General features: G+C 42.7%; 1 protein-coding gene across 1 annotated transcript; it reads right to left on the bottom strand.

The window, feature by feature from the left end:
• Positions 1-1783: 1783 nt before the first annotated feature.
• Positions 1784-17868, bottom strand: LOC148529661 (uncharacterized). Its single transcript, XM_088468281.1, has 7 exons — positions 17776-17868; positions 7027-7099; positions 6540-6560; positions 4996-5055; positions 4491-4667; positions 3076-3230; positions 1784-1933 (listed from the first exon to the last, which is right to left on the bottom strand). The coding sequence occupies exons 1-7, from the start codon at positions 17866-17868 to the stop codon at positions 1784-1786; spliced, it is 729 nt and encodes a 242-aa protein (XP_088324407.1).
• Positions 17869-21814: the final 3946 nt, after the last annotated feature.

Genomic DNA, 21814 nt, shown 5'->3' with positions numbered 1-21814 from the left:
GTAGTTGTGAAGTTTGGCCTTTGAGTTCCCAGCGATATGGTGAGGGAGATGCAGTTCTCACAATTTAGCTCAGTAGACCCAGAATGAAAAAACAGTAATAGGAAATAATAATAATAATAATAATAATAATAATAATAATAATGCCATTAAAATCAGAACACTCAATAAAAATACAATTGAAAATATGAATTTGTTAAATTATTTTATTTATCCTTTAATTGTGAGTGAAAACCATAAAATACAAATTACAGAGGTATCATTAATAACACAAAATTTAATTATATAAATAAATATGTGGTAATACCAGAAAATAGGCTTTACCAGTGTGGCACACCAAGGCACCCCCTGGCATGATGAATGTATGTCTCTGTTAACAGCATAGATGGCACAGAACTGCCCACTTGCTGGCTTAAGCATGAATCTCCCTTCTTTTAAAAATAATACATTATTGCTAAATTCTAACAGTATACATGCTATGTTCAAGACCAGTAACAGTATACATGCTATGTTCAAGATCAGTAACAGTATACATGCTATGTTCAAGATCAGTAACAGTATACATGCTATGTTCAACACCAGTAACAGTATACATGCTATGTTCAACACCAGTAACAGTATACATGCTATGTTCAACACCAGTAACAGTATACATGCTATGTTCAAGACCAGTAACAGTATACATGCTATGTTCAAGACCAGTAACAGTATACATGCTATGTTCAAGACCAGTAACAGTATACATGCTATGTTCAAGATCAGTAACAGTATACATGCTATGTTCAACACCAGTAACAGTATACATGCTATGTTCAAGATCAGTAACAGTATACATGCTATGTTCAACACCAGTAACAGTATACATGCTATGTTCAACACCAGTAACAGTATACATGCTATGTTCAACACCAGTAACAGTATACATGCTATTTTCAAGACCAGTAACAGAAAACTTTATATCTGGGTGTTGCCCGTCCAGAGGTGTACTAGGAATATTTGCATCCTGTTCCTGGAATTTTGTAACAACCGCCCCCCCTCTCCCCTACACACACACACACACACACACACACACACACACACACACACACACACACACACACACACACACACACACACACACACACACACACACACACACACACACACACACACACACACACACACACACAATGTTCAGCATACCATGCCTTTCTTTCACCATGTTATTTGAACAGATCCTGAGATTTTACATCTTCATATCGTCACTGTACAGATTACACAGCCAGTTTTCAGATTAATAGTTTTTACAGTGTGATATTATACCCCTTCTGTCTTATCTGGGGTTCTACCACTGCTGTCCAACCCAAGTTACACCTCTTTGAACATCTGTCACACTTTTCAGTTTAAAATCTAACACCCTAACCCATAGTCTGGGATAACTTTTCTCTAAATGTGATGCCACTAATTATTCAAGTGCAGCCATATACAGTAATGCAGAGACATTTTAGGAAATTCGGGAAAATAATGTACTTTTGGTCCCAAATACAATTTATTATTTTAATATATAATTGATTTAACATACTATGTACTGGTAATTAATAGTGTATTTGTGTACATACTGTTGGAGGAAGGATGTCTCAATAACACAGAATACATACATAGGATATACCAGGGAAACATAAAACTTATATGCTTTAAAAACTTTAAATAATCTACTGTGATATCCCACATATATCGTGGGCTTTTATCAACAATTATGATAATATTTTAGATTTGATATAAATTGAGTTTTCTGTACTGTATGTGATTAAGCCTTTTCAATGGCACATTCTAAACATTTACAGCACTTTGCACACATGCAGCACTTCAGACAGCTTCCGCACTGGATACTCTTGCAGCAGTTTAAACAGGCGCATGATTCGCAACACTTTGAACACTTGAAAAATCGAGCGAAACACTGTAAAATAACAGGAGAGGTGTCAGAAAATAGAAGTTATTGTATTGTGTACCACTAACAATAGAAGAAAACACTTAAGCCTTGGAGAAAGAAGTGCCAACCAATCAGCTCCTAACTATTACTTTAAAGAAGTGATTCCCAACCTCGGTCCTCAAGACACACTAACAGTCCTGGTTTTAGTGATATCCATGGTTGAGCACAGATGGGTAAATCAAAATAACTGAGGTACTAATTTATTCACCTCTGCTCAAGTATGGTTATCCTTAAAACCTGGACAGTTAGTGTGCCTTGGGAACCGTGGTTGGGAACCCCTGCTTTAAAGGCTGTGTTTGAAATGACAGTTAGGAGCTGATGGGTTGGAACTTTATCTCTTTTCACTGTATGACAAAAGCAAAAAGATGAAAATTTGAAAGTGCATTTATTTCCCCCTCATGTCTGATAACAATTTAAAGAATCTATGTAATGTGGAACTTTATGGAACAGTACCGACTGTTGAAATCCCAAAGGTAAGTAGCGGTGTTGGGTGGAGGGATAGTGTTAGGGTTAGGGGTTAGTGTTCTACACTAGGGGGATTGTTAGAGTTAAGCACTAGGGGGGAGGTTAGGTTTAGGGTGCGGGGAGGGGGAGGTTAGGTTTAGGCACTAGAGGGGAGATTAGGGTCAGGCATCGGGGAGGGGGGGGTTAGGGTAGGGAGAGGGGGAGGGTTAGCATACTAACCCTGTTGGATGCCAACGTCGGGATTCTGACCGCCGTGATCCCGTACCCATCCCGGATGAATACATCCAAATGATTTACCAGGAGCAGGATTTTCATATTATATTTTGCCCTACATACTGTATGTAGCTAGATTGGAGGAGATATGGCCATTCAGGACCCTAGGACTGTATAGTCGGATCATTTCATATGGCACACAGACAGAGACCATATTCCGGCTACATTCACCATCAGCTCTGATATGGTTAGGCCATGACATGAGGCCACTTGAACACCCTTCCAACATTTAAAAGTGCAAAATTGCACCAAAATAATCACAAACCCTGTTTATCATGAAAACCAGTGGTCATAGTAACACAAATGTACACACCACAATATATTATGGAGAAAAAAAAATAAGTTAATGTCAAAACTAAGTAAAGACTCACCGAATTCTCACAGCAGAGGCAGCTGATTATACTGGCAATGATTCCAATACCAATGAAGATGTACTGAATGATCAGGATGGAGAAAACAAAGAGGTACATGCCATTGTGACAAGCCCTTCCTTGTATGTGGTAAATCCTGAACACCCACACACTGCCTGAAAATAAATCACATTGTAAGTTCTTCATTCGTTTTGGTATGGAAGACATGAACAGTTTGTACTGAGGGAGCTAGTAATTATATGTATAACTGTATATACTGAAAATGCTTAAATGTAATGGCAGAACCACTGTTGGAGCATGTAATACATTACATGTAGGTGAGAGGGATACTGGTCTGCTATACTGAGTGCACTGCACCACTCCCCGCACTCACTACACACATGTGCCAAAGTAGCATACGCTCAGACCAGCAGAGTCGGGGTCTTTGTACCTCATTGTCCCCCCAATCTGGTATATTCAGATGAAGAAGACTAGTATCTGCACGCTGTTGCCCTCTAGTTGTTATTGAACTGCAATCCCCAGAATACCTCGTTTGGCACCTTGTGAGGAGAGATTCTCATCAGAAGTACTCATCTGGATTTATTTGGAGGTCTAATTTACTCCCTGCTATTTACAAACTGGCCAACTTGTTATGTTTTTTTCCCACAATGAGATTGTTTTGTTGCTAAAACCATGTTGCACTGCAGGTGGGGCAGATTTAAAATGTGTAGGGAAATATAGAGTTAGGAAGATGTGTATCCTCCTAGATTCATTCTAAATTTCAGTTTAAAAACAAAGCTGCCCAGTAATTGTCCACGGCATGCAAAAGCAGCTCATATTTTCCTTGTATGCAAAATACATACATTCATACCCCTTGCATTGCATCTTCATGGGCACACGCAGGGGGGGTTCTGAGTACCTCGCAGCATAATGGCGTGATTTGCAGGCATCATTTTGCCTGCACCCCATCCCATACATACTTGTGAATTGCAGCATTATGCCCCAACAAGAGCTGCTGCATTACATATATACACACACATATACACATATATATATATATATATATATATAGATATATATATATATATAGATACACACACATATATGACTGTGTGTGTAAATCCTGCATTTGCCTGCAAACGTGGTTTGTTCCAGGAGCAATTGCTTTTTTGTTTACTCCTATCTCTGCATATTTGAGGAAGAAATATGGAGGCATATTTACTGTATTGCCAGGGGTACTCAGTAATCTCGGAGGAAAGTCCCCAGGCTTTTCTTTGTTGAACAATGTAAACATAATGTGATGATATCTCTTACATACACAAGGCAGCTATGGCTGTGCTGTCTTCAACGCCAGTTACTAGGGACCTTCTGCCTCAGCTTGGACATATAGGAACACATAGGAACTTGTATGATTACAGTATTAGGCATGTTCTTACCTGCAATAAACCAGGCAAAGAGGAAAAGAGCTATAAGGATATTGAGGATTTTCCTGACAGTGGGAAGGAAGCACTCCAATGGTAAGAAAATCCAATAGGCCAAAGTGAAGCATCCAGCGACAATCATGTATATGGGAATATGATACTCTTCATTGCAGTTATGTAGGTGTACAGAGCCTAATGATGAGAGAAAATAAATGTGGAAATACAAAATTAATGATATATTAAGTGAATAAAAACATTACTCATCACACATTCCAACCTAGGAGAGAAGTGATTAAATGACGCTGTGGCATAGTGGTTAGCATTGTTGTCTCACATTGCTGGGTCTGTGGGTTTGATTAAAACCAGGCAATTATCTATATGAAGTTGTTACACACCATACCATGTGTTTGCACTTTTACATATAGAGATGTAATGTACATGATTCAAAGTACTGTGTAATATGTAGGTCCTATACAAACAAATTATATTTATCCATTTACATCAGACTTTTTCTACTTACCTACGACAATAAATGCAATGGCAATCGCTGTCCATATTAGGGCAAATATGAGCTCGATCACTAAAATACAAAATAAACATTGTTAACATATTATTAGTCCTCTACATGGAACATAAATAATCTTAAAGCTGCATTACCCCCAGGGCTTCTGCATGCTACTTTTATTCATCCTGGTTTGAAGATTGGGGCTTTGTGATGCTGTTGTTTTGTTGGAAGGAAATTTTAGGGGGACGTTTCAGCAGAGTAATCAATCAGAAGCCACAATCACAGACATTACAACTTCTGATTGGTTCTCCCACTCACACCCCATTTCACAGCTGCTTTAAAATGGTGGTGAACCCAGACTGTCAGCACTTTAAATTTAAAATGAGTCTGATAACACTATGAGGGGTATTCAATATGAAACGTTAACTTCACTGCCGAAGTTAACGTTTCATATCGGAGTTTTTACCTTAAAGTCTGGTGCGCGCTCCTGCTTATCCCCGTATTCAATATAAAATTAACGAAAACGGGAAACTCCGAAGTTGGATTTGCGTAAAGTTACAAATTTTTCCTTAAAATAATTGTAAGACCCCCCTAAAGTTATAAAAACATGGGGGAACACCATGGGTACCCCCGTTTTAGCCTTTAATTGAAAGTCGGGGATTTAAATAGCCGCAGCAGGTGCTTTTTTCCCGACATTGAAGAAGTGTTGCAGAAGAGCACTTAGGTTATTTTTTTTATTTTTTTAAGTGGTCCCATCAAATTTGGGGTGCATGAAAATGGGTACTAGCATATTTTGATGTCCCTAAAGTAAGTTTTAAAAAATTCTGCATTTGTGCACCTGCCGCTATAAATCTATTCTAGAAAACACCTGCCGCATACTTGCAGAATAGCTCTGAACCTATTTCCCTATTCTTAAACAATTTTTTCCCATTTTTTTTTTTCACCCCATTTTTTAAATTAATTTTTTGGGGTGTCCCTATTTTTTTTTTAAACTTTTTTTGACACAGTTCTTTTTTAAGTGTCAGTCCCAGGGGTGCAGGCTATTTTTTTTAAGCCTGCACCCCTAAACCCCAATTCTGCACTTTTTTTCTACACCTATTCAATGGTGAAAAGCTATCCCCGTTTTTTATCAAAGACTTTTCAAAACTGCGATGTCTTTGAAATTGAATAGGGTGTAAAAGTAAAACCTGCGATAATGACGTCATACCTCCGATATTGAATACCCCTGTATATCTGGATTTACTGCACATATCAGTGAAGGGTAAATGTGTTCTGTTATTTAACAACTGCAGGGGCAACCACAGAATTGTGACAGGAGGCATTTTCAAAATTGCTTTTCCATCTACAAATACATCTTATACAAATATGTCATGTCCATTCACATTGGATACAGTCTTACTTTCAGTAGACCAGAGTGGGATATGCCATCCCAACCTCCACCAACAAAGGACAAACAGAGAACAGAATTAGATTAATGTGGGCACCTAGCACCACATGATTCAGTATTGCACATAACATTTCATGGTTTCTTGTCTGAAAGGGTGGTTTATTATACGTACCGAAACTGCCCTTGCAGCAGCCTGAAACAAGAAGAGGAAGCATTGTAACATATTTTGTGATTTGACAGTTCTTATATTTTTAGTTTTTCTTTTTTTACCTGTAAATCTCAGTATCAATGTGATGGTACGACAAACCTTTCCCAGAGGGACAGTGTAAACCCATAGTAACCATTTATGAAATGTGATTCACCATAAGTCAATCTAAACAAAATTAAACCTTATCAATTAATATTTATCAAGTTTAGTGAAAGTTATGGGTCCCAAAATAGCCTGTAAAAACAAAAGTGAACCAGTAGCATATCTCCCAACGTTGTCCATTTCCAATCAATACAATGTAAACGGGCCACTTCATATTGGGGTGAACCACCCAGCCATAGCATACCTAGGTGCCCTCCCTAAATACACCCATTATCCTTACATAGCTGCACTTACCAGTGCAGGGTTCATGTGTTACCCATTCACCATGATGAGCGCGGGTCAAACCTACTTTCCTGGCAGTAGGAACAAAAGTATTGATGTGCAGGACAATAGGCCAGTTCCTTTATATCTGGACTGTCCTTCTTAAATCGAGAAATGCAGTTGTCACATTATTCTCACTGGATTGAGTGGTGGAAGTTTGATGAGCACAGAGCAAATCAAAACTTTACTTAGACAGTGGTCTGACACTTTTATATGTGTAGAATCCATGCTCCAGTGGCATATCCATACACTGCAATACACTTTGCTATATTTATGTCTAAGGGACCTATTTATGAAAAGCCCCCAAAATAAGCCTTCCTCATAGCCACATATTGCAACAATTTGGAATGCTTTGAAATGTATTAAAAATCGGAAGCGCAAACACAGGCTCCAATAACGCTAAAGAGTAAAGTGATCGCTTAAAGGGTTAACATAAGTGAGGGAAAACCTATGATAATATTTTGGAGTAGTTAAATGAGATGAAAAGTCTGCTGTAGCTTACAGGACGGTTTATTGCTAGAATTCAGTAACTTGCAATATAAAGCAGACTTTCACAGGTATATAGCTGTATGCAGTGAGCAACTTATACAATTTTTTAAGGCAGTAACACATACAGTTGGGGTAAATTTGCTAAAGGTTGATTATAAACCGATCAACATCAATGTGGTGTCTCAGGGGGCTAAATTGCATACTTAAAAATCGATTTAAAAAAATAAATAAAAGTAAATGTCTTTTAGTATATGTGTGATTTAGCCCTTGAAACTCAACATCGATGTTGATTAACTTAGATCGATTTTTTTATCCATTAAAATCGACCACTAGTAAATATACCCCTCTCATTTTTTCCAGCCTTATTTAAACACAAGTAGAAGTATAATTATTGTTAAATACTTACGTTCGCTTATCTTTTGTGAAACAGCTTCTCCCGCCATAATGACTGCTTTAGATCCCTAGTTCTTCTATTCCTAATAGAGATTGTATATTGTTATGATAAATAAATGCTTTCCAGAGCAACTTACAGTTTTTCATGCTACCACAAGATGGCACTGTGTCATAAACATAAAGGGCCTACTTTAAAGTTAGCAAAGCTACAATATGCTAATTTGACAAACTATGTTGCAATGCAAAGGGTGCCAATACTTTAAGGAATATTCCAATAGTTTAAATATGATCGAGCTACTTTCTTCATGGAAGGACTGCCACATTCAAGCAATAGAAGCAAATAGTAAACTATGTGTTTTCAAAACATGTGCTAGTTGCTATTGTTTTCCCCCTTTGTAGCTTAAGTTGCAATCTGTAAAATACTAGTCAGTAAGTACAAAAGAAATCAATGTAAATCCCACGCCTTACAACAATTCCATTGGCCAAAGATAAATATTTAATATTTGGAATAGACTATGTATTTTTTTATGCACATGCATCTTATCAGACTTCCAAATGGAGATTACTGCTAAATGTAGTTATAAACTCGAGTCATTGCTTTTGTGCTACCAATAGATATTTACTAATCAGTAGTGCTTCACAGTTAATAACTTTAAACAATTTGCTGAAAATTCTATATATGAAGCTTTATTAGACATGTATTATTAGTTCTGAGATTTTAAGGTCTTATTAAACTGAGTATTGCTAGTTTATATGTGTATTACAGTATGCAAACACTATTATACATACGGACACCAAAGCAAAATAGAAAAATGCCCCATTACTGTGCTTCTAAAGTCAAATATGTAAGTGGCTAATGAAATGTAATGATTACATCCAGAGCCGTAACTAGACTTTTTGGTGCCCTGTGCCAGAAAGAGCATTGGCGGCCCCTCTCATTTTTCAAAGGGACATAATGCACCCAAAACAGGGCCATGGCTTCATGGGGAAGGGCCAGGGAAGAGATAGGGGAGGCCAGGAGATGCTGGGGATGAAATAAGAGGAAGCTACAAGCAAGAATGATAATAAACAGAAATTTGACAGGCCCAAACAGTGCCCCCTGACCTGTGGTGCCCTGTGCGATAGCACCGGCCGCACTACCCTGAATACATCATTTCTCAACTGAATTGCTTAAACATTTTTTGAAAAACACTTTTCAAGACCATGGATAAAACTTTGCTGCTTTTTCCTGCTGTGCCCCAAAATGGTGAGTATTACAAAGCAGCATTCAGTTACATAGGCCAGCATATATACAGTTACCAGACTTAAAAAAAAAAGTTTGTAGAAGATTAAAGTTATATGGATAACAAACATATCTAAAAAAGGTTGCAAACAACATAGCGAACTTAGCGAGTCAAAATCCTCCAGGGATTGATATTTACAAATGTAGGAAACTGTACCTACTGTATGGTATTGTATAGCAAAATATAATTACATACAATATCACTAGAAACATACAATATTAAAGTACAGTAAAGTATCTTAAAGTACACCATACAGCAGAACGTAATAGCATAGGTGGCAAGGGCCACTTATGGTAGATGGGCCTGGTAAATGTCACACAGGCTGTACCAAACCTAAAGCCTTGAAAAGCACCACTATTATTAATCCACATCCATGGTCCATTCCAGTTTACAAGCAGTTGTATATAAGTAATTCACGCTATCCTTCTTCTCCATTCAATAGTGCAAGCAGTATATGAAATCAGTACCTTTCTTCAGTGTAAGTCCAAGCAGTTCCAGTACGTAATGATTACTGTCTTTGAAGATCTGTTCTATTTATATTAATATGTTAATTGTCATTTCATAATTTATGAAGGAGTGTTCATTTCTCTGGCATGCCAACAATCACCAATAATTAATTCACTTAATACTTGGTCACGTCATTTAAAATAAATGATCCACTGAATTCCACATTCAAACCATAACAGATTCTGATCTGTAGAGTCACCTTTAAGATTTCATAGGCACATGGCTATAAATGGACTTTAACGTGTCAATGCCAATGGGACATGTGACATAAGGAAAGAAAAGTGATTTACTGGTTTTTCCATTCTTATGAAGCACAAATAAATATCAATCTAAGTGAAACCACCAACATAAATGCCAAATTGTCATATATCTGGTGGTCTAGTTGTACCAACAAAATGCTTTTAGAAGTGGAGTGGCCCCTCAAGGGACACTTCTGTTCCCTTACAAAGACGGCTATCGGTACTATTACTTTGCATGCGTGACGACATTTTGTTTACTGTGTATGAGCGATACAATTGAGGACGACTGTCCTCCCCTTAGTTCCTGTGACCTGAAACATCTACCCACATATGACCACTATTACAGCGCCTGCACCAGGACCACAATACCTGAGACAGTCACCTGGCTGATGAGCTGCCTAACCCCACTCCGCTTCATGCCCCTGGACAAAGCAGTGTAACAGTGAGTACGGCTGTATTCGATAAACTACACAACCAGGTTAAGTTCCACTGGAATAGTCACCTGGATTCTTCTTTATATAACTGCTGGTGTGTACACAGCTCTGCTAAAACCACACAATTGTATACACATTTACAACAGGTTATGGACCCAGCAGGGCCGGTGCAAGGCTTCTAAGCACCCTAGGCAAAGTTTTGCCTGCAAACCCCCCCCCCCCCACTCTTGCACAGATAGAGTTCCAGATAAATTTTTTGTGGGTTGGGTATGAGATCGCTGCGATCGGGATGCCGCTGGTCAAAATACCGACAGCGGCATCACGACAGTCAGCATCCTGACACCCATAAGGACAAAAGGTAAGTATAACCCTTACCCCTACCCCTCCCCGATGCCTAACCCATACCTCCCCCTCATAATGCATAAACCTAACCCCCCCTACCCAGTGCCTAAACCTAACCACCCCCTCCCCACACTCTAAACCCAACACCCCCTCCCCGAAGCCTAAACCTAACCTCCCCCTCCCCGGTGTCTAAACCTAACCTTCCCTCCTAGTGCTTAAACCTAACCTCCCCCTCTCTGGGCTCTAAACCTAACCCTCCCCCCTAGTCCCTAACCCCACACCCTAACCCTCCCCCTAACGTCCGATGCCTACCTTTGGATGCCGGTGGTCAAGATTCTGGTGCTGGGATCCTGACGCTGTCGGGATTTCGGCACCAGTATTTCGCCCGTTGGCATCCCACACGCCGGGATACTGACGACATTTAGTTTTGTGTGTACACACACATATATACAGTCAGGTCCATAAATATTGGGACATTGACAGAATTTTCATATTTTGTCCTCTATTCACCACCACAATGGCTTTGAAATGAAACAAACAAGATGTGATTTAACTGCAGACTTTCAGATTTCATTTGAGGGTAATTACATCCAAATCAGGTGAACAGTGTAGGAATTACAACGGTTTCTATATGTGCCTCCCACTTTTTAAGGGGCCAAAAGTAATGGGACAAACTAAACAATCCTAAATCTAACTTTCACTTTTTAATACTTTGTTGCAAATCCTTTGCAGGCAATTACAGAGTGTAGGGCACACAGATTGTAAAGCATTCATGACACAAAGTGTATGCAGAAAGTGTTCAAGACACAGAGCCTGATTCAGAGATGGACAATATTGCACAGCCGCATGGAAGCAATACCGTCCAACTAATATTCTAATCCAGCATCTGCGATCCGAGTGCTGCATCTGAAGACACAGCATTGGATCACCATCGCGACCATCGGTTGTGTTGGCCCCAGTATATTATACATCTGAGTAAGCTAAAGCTTGCTCAGCATAGACAACATACCTGCTCATTCGGGGTCAGGAAGTCTGCACCGGAAGATGCAGACCCTGGCAGCAACACTCCACAAAAAGGGGATGACACCTCCATTTCTGGAAACACAGGCCAACTACGTCCCCCACTCCATCCCCAAACAGTTGCAGCATGTCAATCATGCAGCGACTTGGAGGAACGGTGTGCAAGGACGCAGGACTCATACGCATGTGCAGAACGGGTCCTGCACATGCGTAGACCCTCAACAATTGGAGATGTATGCAAACTAGGGGTGTGCACCGGCCACTTTTCGTGTTTTGTGTTTTGGTTTTGGGTCTGGATCTTTCTTCGTGTTTTGGATCTGGATTGGTTTTGCCAAAACCACCCTTCCGTGTTTTGGGTTCTGGGTTTTGTGTTTTGGATCTGTATTTTTTTTTAAAAAAAAGCATAAAAATAGCTAAAATCACAGAATTTGTGGGTTTTCCTGCTCCTATGCTATTATTAACCTCAATAACCTTCATTTCCACTAATTTCCAGTCTATTCTGAGCGCCTCACACCTCACAATAGTGTTTTTATGTCCAAGAGGTTGCACCGAGGTAGCTGGATGACTGCTAAGCGACACGAGTGGGTGGCACAAACACGTGGTCCATCTAGGAGTGACACTGCAGTGGCAGACAGGATGGCAGTTTGAAATACTAGACCCCAAACAGTACATAATGCAAAGAAAAAAAAGAGGTGCAAGATGGAATTGTCCTTGCTGCTCCTCCATCATCTGAAGCATATAGAGGGTTGAGTTCCAACGTGTCACAGCCTCTTGCTTCAGGTGATGGTGGGGCAGGTTCAAGAGTGTTTGCTGGCGCTCCAGTCTTTGGCACTCAGTCACTGAATGGCGAAAGTGACCAGAAATTTTTCGGGACACCCAAAGCGTCTCCTGCACGCCCCTGTCGCTTTTCAGAAAATTCTGCACCACCAAATTTATTGTGTGATCAAAAATTGGGACGTGCTGGAATTTGCCCAGATGTAATGCCCACACAATTTTGGTGGCGTTGTCAGATATCACAAATCCCCAGGAGAGTCTAAGTGGGGTAAGCCACTAGGCGATGTCCCTCAGTTTCTCTAAGAGGTTGTCGTCGGTGTGCCTCCTACTGAAACCAGTGATACACAGTGTAGCCTGCCTTGGAATGAGCTGGTGTTTCTGAGATGCTGCTACTGGTGACGCTGCTGTTATTGCGTAAGGTGATACATCTACCCAGTGGGCTGTCACAGTCATATAGTCCTTAGTATGCCCTGTTCCACTTGTCCACTTGTCCACATGTCCGTGGTTAAGTGGACATTGGGTACAACCGTATTTTTCAGGACACTGAGGACACTTTTTCTAACGTTTCTGTACAGTCTCGGTATCGTCTGCCTAGTGTATGGAATCTAGACGATGGGACACACTACCTCCATCAATTGTCTAAATCCCACTGCACTAATGGCGGATACCAGACGCACGTCTAACACCAACATAGAAGTCAAGGCCTCAGTTATACGTTTTGCTTCAGGATGACTGCTGTCGTACTTCATCCTCCTCGCTAAGGATTGTTGGAGGGTCAATTGTTTAGTAAAAGTAGTGGTGTTCCTACTTCCTCTCTGGGATGATGAACGACTCCCAGCAGCAGCAACAGCAGCAGCGGCAGCAGTAGGCGTAGCAATGCAGGATCCTCCGGAGGAATCCCGGATAGGAGAGTCAGTCATGCCAGTGACATGGCCTGCAGGACTACTTCCGAACCTGACTAAGTAGAAAATTGATGAGGAGGGAGTTGACGGTGTGGTTTGCAGGTGCTTGGATACAACAGGACAAAGGGATTTAGGTGTCCCTGGACTGCTTACAGTCTTAGCCAAAGTTTCTGAACTTGACAGTAACTTTTTATGAACGCGCTGCAGGTGACGTATAAGGGAGGATGTTCCTAGGTGGTTAACGTCCCTACCCCTACTTATTTCACCTTTACACGACTTTACATATGGTACATATGGCAAGACAGTTGTTGTCCGGATTTGGATAGAAATATTGCCAGACCAAAGAGGTGGAATGTTTGGTCTTCTGCCCAGGCATGACCGTGATGGGCTTTTTCATCCCATGGACAACAACTGTCTCCCCCGGAGCCTGATTTAAACAAACCACATCACCATCAGAATCCTCCTTGCCAACTTCTTCCTCAGCGCCAGCTACACCAGTATCCTCATCCTGTTGTACTTCAACAGTGACATCTTCAATTTGCATATCAGCAAGTGGACTTTGGGTGCTCCTTTCAGCACTTGCAGAGGGCATGCAAATGGTGGAAAGAGCCACCTCTTCCCGTCCAGTGCTGGGAAGGTCAGGCATCGCAACCGTCACCACACTTGGACTTTCCTTGGGGATTTGTGATATCTTCTTAGAACGCACAGTTCTTCGCTGTGCTTTTGCCAGCTTAACTCGTTTGACTTTTTTTTAGCAGGAGGAGGGCTTCCATCGTCATGTGAAGCTGAACCACTAGTCATGACCATAGGGAAAGACCTTAGCCGTTCCTTGCCACTCTGTGTCGTAAATGGCATATTGGCAAGTTTACGTTTCTCCCCAGATGAGTTAAATATTATTTTTAAAGTCATTTTCCTGAACTTTGTCATTTGAGATTGTATAAGGCCTCTACTATGACATTGGGCATCGGTCTTGGCAGACGACGGTGATGGCATGTTATCGTCTATGTCATGACTAGTGGCAGCAGCTTCAGCACTAGGAGGAAGTGGTTCTTGATCTTTCCCTATTTTATTTTTATCGGAGAAAGTTTGGTCCTCCATTTATGTTATATTGATATATACGTGCGGCTAAGGTGCACACAAGCACAGAAAATAATTTTTTATTTTTGTTGGAGACTAGTGCACTTTGTGGGTTACACCACCCTTTAAGAAATGAGCCAGCCAGCTCTTTACTTATGGGACACAGGCGCACACTTGGTGCTGCTCCTTTGTTGATGCACGTGCAGCTACAGTGCACACAATTCACAAAGACAGAAAAAAAAGAAGAATTTTTTATTTTTAGTGGAGTGCATTTTGGGGGTTACAGCACCCTTTATAACAGACAGATGCATGCTCGGTGCTGCTGCTTTGAGGATGCAGGTGCAGCTACTGCACATACATTTCACACACAAACACAGAAAAATAGAATATTATTTTTTCTTGTTGGAGCGCACTTTGGGGGTTACACCACCCTTTAACAGACAGACGCATGCTTGTCGCTGCTGCTTTGAGGATGCAGGTGTGGCTATAGCACACACAATTCACAAAGACAGAAAATAAAATATTTTTTTTATTTTTTGTAGTGCGCACTTTAGGGGTTACACCACCCTTTAATAGACAGATGCACACTTGTCGCTGCTGCTTTGAGGATGCAGTGCGGCTACTGCGCATACAGTTCACACACAAACACAGAAAAAAAGATTATTTTATTTTTGTTGGAGTGCACTTTGGGGGTTACACCACCCTTTACCAGACAGACACACGCTTGTCGCTACTGCTTTGAGGATGCAGGTGCGGCTACTGTGCATACATTTCACACACAAACACAGAAAAATAAAGAATTTTTTATTTTTGTGGAGCGCACTTTGGGGGTTACACCACCCTTTAACAGACAGATGAACGCTTGTCGCTGCTGCTTTGAGGATGCAGGTGTGGCTACTGCACATACATTTTACACACAAATAGAAAAAAAGATTACTTTATTTTGGTTGGAGCGCACTTTGGGGGTTACACCACCCTTTAACAGACAGACGCATGCTTGTCGCTGCTGCTTTGAGGATGCAGGTGCGGCTACAGCCCACACAATTCACAAAGATAGAAAAAAAAGAAGAATTTTCTATTTTTTGTGGAGCGCACTTTGGGGGTTACACCACCCTTTAACAGACAGACGAACGCTTGTCGCTGCTGATTTGAGGATGCACGTGCAGCTACTGTGCATACATTTCACACACAAACAAAAAGATTATTTTATTTTTGTTGGAGCGCACTTTGGGGGTTACAGCACCCTTTAACAGACAGAGGCACGTTTGTCGCTGCTGCTTTGAGGATGCAGGTGCGGCTACTGTGCATACATTTCACATACAAACACAGAAAAAAAGAAGATTATTTTATTTTGGTTTGAGCGCACTTTGGGGGTTACACCACCCTTTAACAGACAGACGCACACTTGGCGCTGCTGCTTTGAGGATGCACGTACAGTGCACACAATTCACAAACACAGAAGAAAATGTTTTTTTTGTTGGAGTGCACTTTGGGGGCTAACACCACCCTATAAGAGATGAGCCAGCGGGCCCTTTACTTATGGGACACAGGCGTATGCTTGGCGCTGCTCCTTTGTTGATGCACGTGCAGCCACAGTGCACACAATTCACAAACACAGAAAATAATTTTTTATTTTGTTTGGAGTGCACTTTGGGGGTTACACCACCCTTTAACGGACAAGCCAGCCGGCCCTTTACTTATGGGACACAGGCGCACACTTGGCGCTGCTCCTTTGTTGATGCACGTGCAGCCACAGTGCACAAAATTCACAAACACAGAAAATACTTTGTTATTTTGTTTGGAGTGCACTTTGGGGCTTATAGCACCCTTTAACGGTCAAGCCAGCTGGCCCTTTACTTATGACACAGGCGCATGCTTGGCGTTACTTTGTTGATGCACGTGCGGCTACTGTGCACTCAATTCACAAACAGAAAGAAAAAAAAATTTTTTTTGGAGTGCACTTTGGGGGAGCACCCCTGATGCACAGATCACCCCCTGGACAACACTACAGCACCCCTCTAGGACTACAGCCTTTATGGGACACTGCACAACACAGTCCAGCCAGCCCCTATTGACTTTGGAGTGGACACAGGTGCCTGATTCAGAGCCAGACGCTCTGACCAGAGCACTCGCTCTGAATCAGGGCCCTCCTACCTAAACTTGGAGCGGCCTCCTGGCCGCTCGCATAGCTGTGGGTGACCACTCACTGCATATGCGAGCGGCCAAAAAGATGGTCAAGATGGTCAAGACCATCGCGACCATCGGGCTTGTGACGAGACCCTGTGGTAGGGTCTCGGTGACCGCAAGCCCTGGAGTGATTTTGGCTCTATAAGAGCCAAAAGCACTCCCACTGACATCACTAGTGATGTCACTGGGGCCGGACCCAGACGGTAGGCATTCCCCCAATCAACATCGACAGCACACCCCCTTTGGTGCGAGACCCATAACGACGGCTACCCTGTCGTTTAATCGGGTCTCGCGCATGCGCACAATGGAGCTCCCTCCATCGTTCGCATGCGCACTAGGGCAGCCAGCCCCTATGACAGCAGCACAACACAGCCCAGCCAGCCCCTATGGACAACAGCAGCACAACACAGCCCAGTCAGCCCCGATGGACTGAGTGGTCACAGCCCCTATGGACAACAGCAGCACAACACAGCCCAGCCAGCCCTAGCTCCCACCCTCCCTCTTCACTGTCTACAGCCGGAGTGAGAAATGGCGCCGACGCGGGGACCTTTTATAGAATCCAAAACCCGCGAGATACGGAAGGCGGGATGATGACGTTTTGCCTCGATTTCATATCCGAGTCAGGCGGGAAAAGTCGAGCCTGACTCGGATACAACTCGGATCAGGGGGGCTCGGGGGAGGTTCGGATTTCAGAAATCCAAACCAGCTCATCCCTAATGCAAACTATCGGATTTGTGTAGATCTATGAATCAGGCCCACAGGTATGTAGAAAGTGCCCAGGCACATAGGGAAACTTTATTACAAGCACCAGAGCAGCATTGAGACACCATCTTGGCCACATGTAAAATCAGAGAGCTGCAGCAGCACAGAGTAAAGCAACCAGAATGTGTTATAAACAAAAGTGTGTCACAGCAAACACATTTTACTATACAGAAACTGCACAATAAGGGCTGTAAGGAGCATACATACAGGAATTACACCAATGATGATGCCCCCATATCTCTCCAAGCCCATCTCTCCATATTCTCTCAAGCCAGCCCATGTGTGTGTCTCCAGCCTTATGCCCCCATATATCTTCAGACTCCTGCCCCTCTGTGTCTCCAGCCCCATTCCTCAAAGTTCTCTCATACCCCTTGTCTTTCTCCAGCCTCATGTCCACCATCTTTCTCTAGCATCATGTCTTTCTCTAGTCTCATGGCCCCTCTGTTTTTCTCCAGCCTCATGTCTCCCCTGTATTTCTCATGTTCCTCATGTCTTTCTCAGGCCTCATGTCCTTTCCCTGCATCTCTACAGAATCATGTCCCCATATCTCTTTAGTCCATCACACAATGGCCATCATTCAGAGGTGATCGCAAGAAGCGACCGCTCGCTCTGAATGAGGGTGGCCGCTTGAATTTTCTAGTGCGGCCTCCTGGTCGCTAGCTAAGCTGTGGGTTACCTCCCCAACCATCGGGGCTTGCGACGAGACCCTAAGGTTGGGTCTGGGCAACCGCAAGCCCCAGGGAGCTTCCTGATGTCAGTGCGGCCACCCACAAAACGGCAGGCATTCCTTAAGGAACGCCTCCGTTTGTGAAGCCACCCCCCACCATGCCTACAAAACGAGGTGAGCTGTTGATCAACATCGACAGCCGCCCTTTTGTAGAGAGCTCCGGAGCGAGAGAATTTCTCTCTCGCTCCAGGGCTTGTGCACGCGCAGTGCGGCCGCTGCGCGTGTGCAGGGCCTAAACATCGACCCGGTTGTGAGCGCTCTGCGCGTCTGAATGAGGGCCAATGTTCTCTAAAGCCCTCATGTGTCTCCAGCCTCATGCTCCCTATATCTCTTCAGCCTCATGCCCCCCATATCTCTCCATACACATCCCTCCATGATCTCTCAAGACCATGTGTGTCTCCAGCCTTATGCCCCACATATCTCTAGCCCAATGCCCCTGTGTCTCTACAGCCCCATGCCTCAATGTTCTCTCAACCCATTGTCTTTCTCCAGTCTCATGTCCTACCTTGCATCTCTCCAGCATCATGTCCCCATATCTGTCCAGTCCCATCACTCAATGTTCTCTCAAACCCCCCTGTGTGTTACCAACTTCTTGTCCCCCTTGAGTCTCTCCAGCCTAATGCCCCGGTTTCTCTCCAGCTTTGATCCACCCCCTGTGTCTCTTCAACCTCATGATACCCCTGTCTCTCTCCAGCCTCATTCCACCAGTGTCTTTCCAGCCTTATGTTTTCCTGTCTCTCTTTTCTCTGTGTCCTCCTCTGTCTGTTGCATGCCAATCTCTCTGTCCCCCTCCACCCATCTCCCTCTTTCTGATCTCTGACCCTCCTCTCCCTATTGAAGGGAATGAGGGTATTTGTTGGTGTTAGTCATGAGGGTATTGTGTTTGGGGGGTAATGGTGGTGGCACATGCTCCTAATACTGACTTATCTTCCCCATCTTCTCATCTGTCTCTCCCACCTTTATCCCTCCTTTCCCCACCCCTTCTCTGCCTGTCTCTCTCATATATGCTCCCTTACACCCTGTCTTTCATCTGTGCCACCCTCGCCTCCTCTCATTCATATAATTCCCCCTCCCCCTCTTTCATCTCTGATATCTCACTCACTCCTCCCTTCTCTTTCATTTCTGTCCCCCTTACCACCCAATCTCTCACCTCTGTTCCCCCTTTTACTTGTTTGGGGAGGATCACGAGGATCAAATGGGAGGGGCAAAAGCAGAGGGCCCATTACTAGGAGGGGGGGTAATCACAGGGTGCCTGTGAGTGGGGTAGCTTGCAGGCTCCAGGCACTGGCTGGGAGAGAAGTGAAGCTGTAGCTGTGTTTATTAGGAGGCCAGTGAGAACTGTGAAGGGAAAGAGGGGGCATTGCTTCCCTGAAGCTCTCTACTGAGTCTGTGCTAGACACCCAGATATAGCATTATATAATAGATTCATTTTATCCAACATACATTTTTGCCTGTACAATACTTTTAAATCACAGACATCATTTTTTTCTGGAGAGGCATTTTTCTCTTAAATACATTATTATTGACTCACTCATTTATTTAGAAACTAATTTTGCATTGTTTCATAACAAGTACTCAAATAAAAGTAATATAACTAAATGTAATTGTTCTGAAATGGAGCAAGTATTAAACTGTAATTTTTCTCTATTTCACAGTTATGTTATGGTCTTGAAACAAGATCTCATTACGAATAAAATGTATTTGGATGAGATGGTTAAAATTATACAAATAATAATTTTTTTAGTAATGTAGTGGATGCGATTGTCGGTCAGAACATCAGTGGAAGTTTTTCAGATACAAGGGGTTTGAAATTCTCTTTTCTGGAAAAGAAAGCTGTGAATGTGATTGTGTGATGTGAAGGAAGATGGTGATGGGGTGAAGTGATGGGAGATGGTGATGGGGTGATGTGATGGAATATGGTGATTGGGTGATGTGATGGAAGATGGTGATGGGGTGATGTGAAGTAAGATGGTGATGGGGTGAAGTGATGGAAGATGGTGATGGGGTGATGTGATGGAAGATTGTGATGGAATATGGTGATGGGGTGATGTGATGGAAGATGGTGATGGAGTGATTTGATGAAGATGGTGATGGGGTGATGTGATTGTAGATGGTGATGTGATGGAAGATGGTCATAGGGTGATGTGATGGAAGATTGTGATGGGGTGATGTGATGGAAGATGGTGATGGGGTGATGTGATGGAAGATGGTGATGGGGCGATGTGATGGAAGATGGTGTTGGGGCGATGTGATGGAAGATGGTGATGGGGTGATGTTATGGAAATAGATGATGGGATGAAGTGATGGAGGATGGTGATGGGGAGATGTGATGGAAGATGATGATGTTGTGATGTGATGGAAGATGGTAATGGGGTGCTGTAATAGAGGATTGTGATGGGGTGATGTGATGGAAGATGGTGATGGGGCGATGTGATGGAAAATGATGATGGGGTGATGTGTTGGAAGATGGTGATGGGGTGATGTGATGGAATATGATGATGTTGTGATGTTATGGAAGATTGTAATGGGATGATGTGATGGAGGATGGTGATGGGGTGATGTGATGGAAGATGGTGATATGGTGATGTGATGGAAGATGTTGATGGGGTGATATGATGGAGGATGACGATAGAGTGATGTGATGGAAGATGGTGATGGGGCAATGTGGTGGAAGATGGTGATTGGGTGATATGATGGAAGACAGTAATGGGGTTAAGTGATGGAAGATTGTGTTAGGGTGATTTGCTGGAAGATGGTGATGGGGTGGGTGATGTGCTTTTAGATGGTGATGAGGTGATGTGATGAAAGATGGTGCTGAGGTGTTGGAAGATGTTGATGTGGTGATGTGATCAAATATAGCAATGGGGAATTGTGATGGAAGATGGTGATGGGTGATGTGATGGAAGATGGTGATGTTGTGATGTGATGGAAGATGGTGATGTTGTGATGTGATGGAAGATGGTGATGGGATGAAGTGATGTTGGATGGTGATGGGGTGATGTGATGGAAGATGATGATGTTGTGATGTGATGGAAGATGGTGATGGAGTGATGTGATGGAGGATGGTGATAGGGTGATGTGATGGAAGAAGGTGATAGGGTGATATGATGGGAGATGGTGATTGGGTGATATGATGGAAGATTGTGATGGGGTGATGTGATGAAAGTGATGTGATGGAAGATAGTGATGGGCTGATGTGATGAAAGATGGTGATGGGGTGATGTAATAGAAGATGGTGATGGGGCAATGTGATGGAAATAGATGATGTGATGAATGTGATGGGGGAGGGTGATGGGGTGATGTGATGGAAGATGATGATGTTGTGATGTGATGGAAGATGGTGATGGGGTGATGTGATGCAAGATGGTAATGGGATGATGTGATGGAGGATGGTGATGGGGTGATGTAATGGAAGATGATGATGTCATGATGTGATGGAAGATGGTGATGGGGTGATGTGATGGAAGATGGTGATGTGGTTTTGGAATATGTTGATGGGGTGATGTGATAAAACATGGTGATGGGGCATTGTGATGGAAGATGGTGATGGGTAATGTGATGGAAGATGGTAATGGGGCAATTTAATGGAAGATGGTGATTGGGTAATATGATGGAAGATAGTAATGGGGTTAAGTAATGGAAGATTGTGATAGGGTGATGTGCTGGAAGATGGTGATGGG

Source organism: Taudactylus pleione, unplaced genomic scaffold (assembly GCF_031769625.1).
Source record: "Taudactylus pleione unplaced genomic scaffold, aTauple2 ptg000085l, whole genome shotgun sequence".
Classification (NCBI taxonomy): Eukaryota; Metazoa; Chordata; class Amphibia; order Anura; family Myobatrachidae; genus Taudactylus; species Taudactylus pleione.
Note: the sequence above shows the minus strand (reverse complement) of the source record. Positions and strands in the feature narration are given on the sequence as shown.

Excerpts from the sequence above, each read along its gene's own strand:
- LOC148529661 (XM_088468281.1), bottom strand. The coding sequence starts at position 17,868 with ATGAGGCTGGAGAAAAACAGAGGGGCCATGAGACTAGAGAAAGACATG. Across the intron at positions 3,231-4,490 it reads CTTTGCCTGGTTTATTGCAG|GCAGTGTGTGGGTGTTCAGG; the intron begins GTAAGAACATGC and ends ATTTATTTTCAG. Across the intron at positions 1,934-3,075 it reads GCCTCTGCTGTGAGAATTCG|TGTTTCGCTCGATTTTTCAA; the intron begins GTGAGTCTTTAC and ends GTTATTTTACAG.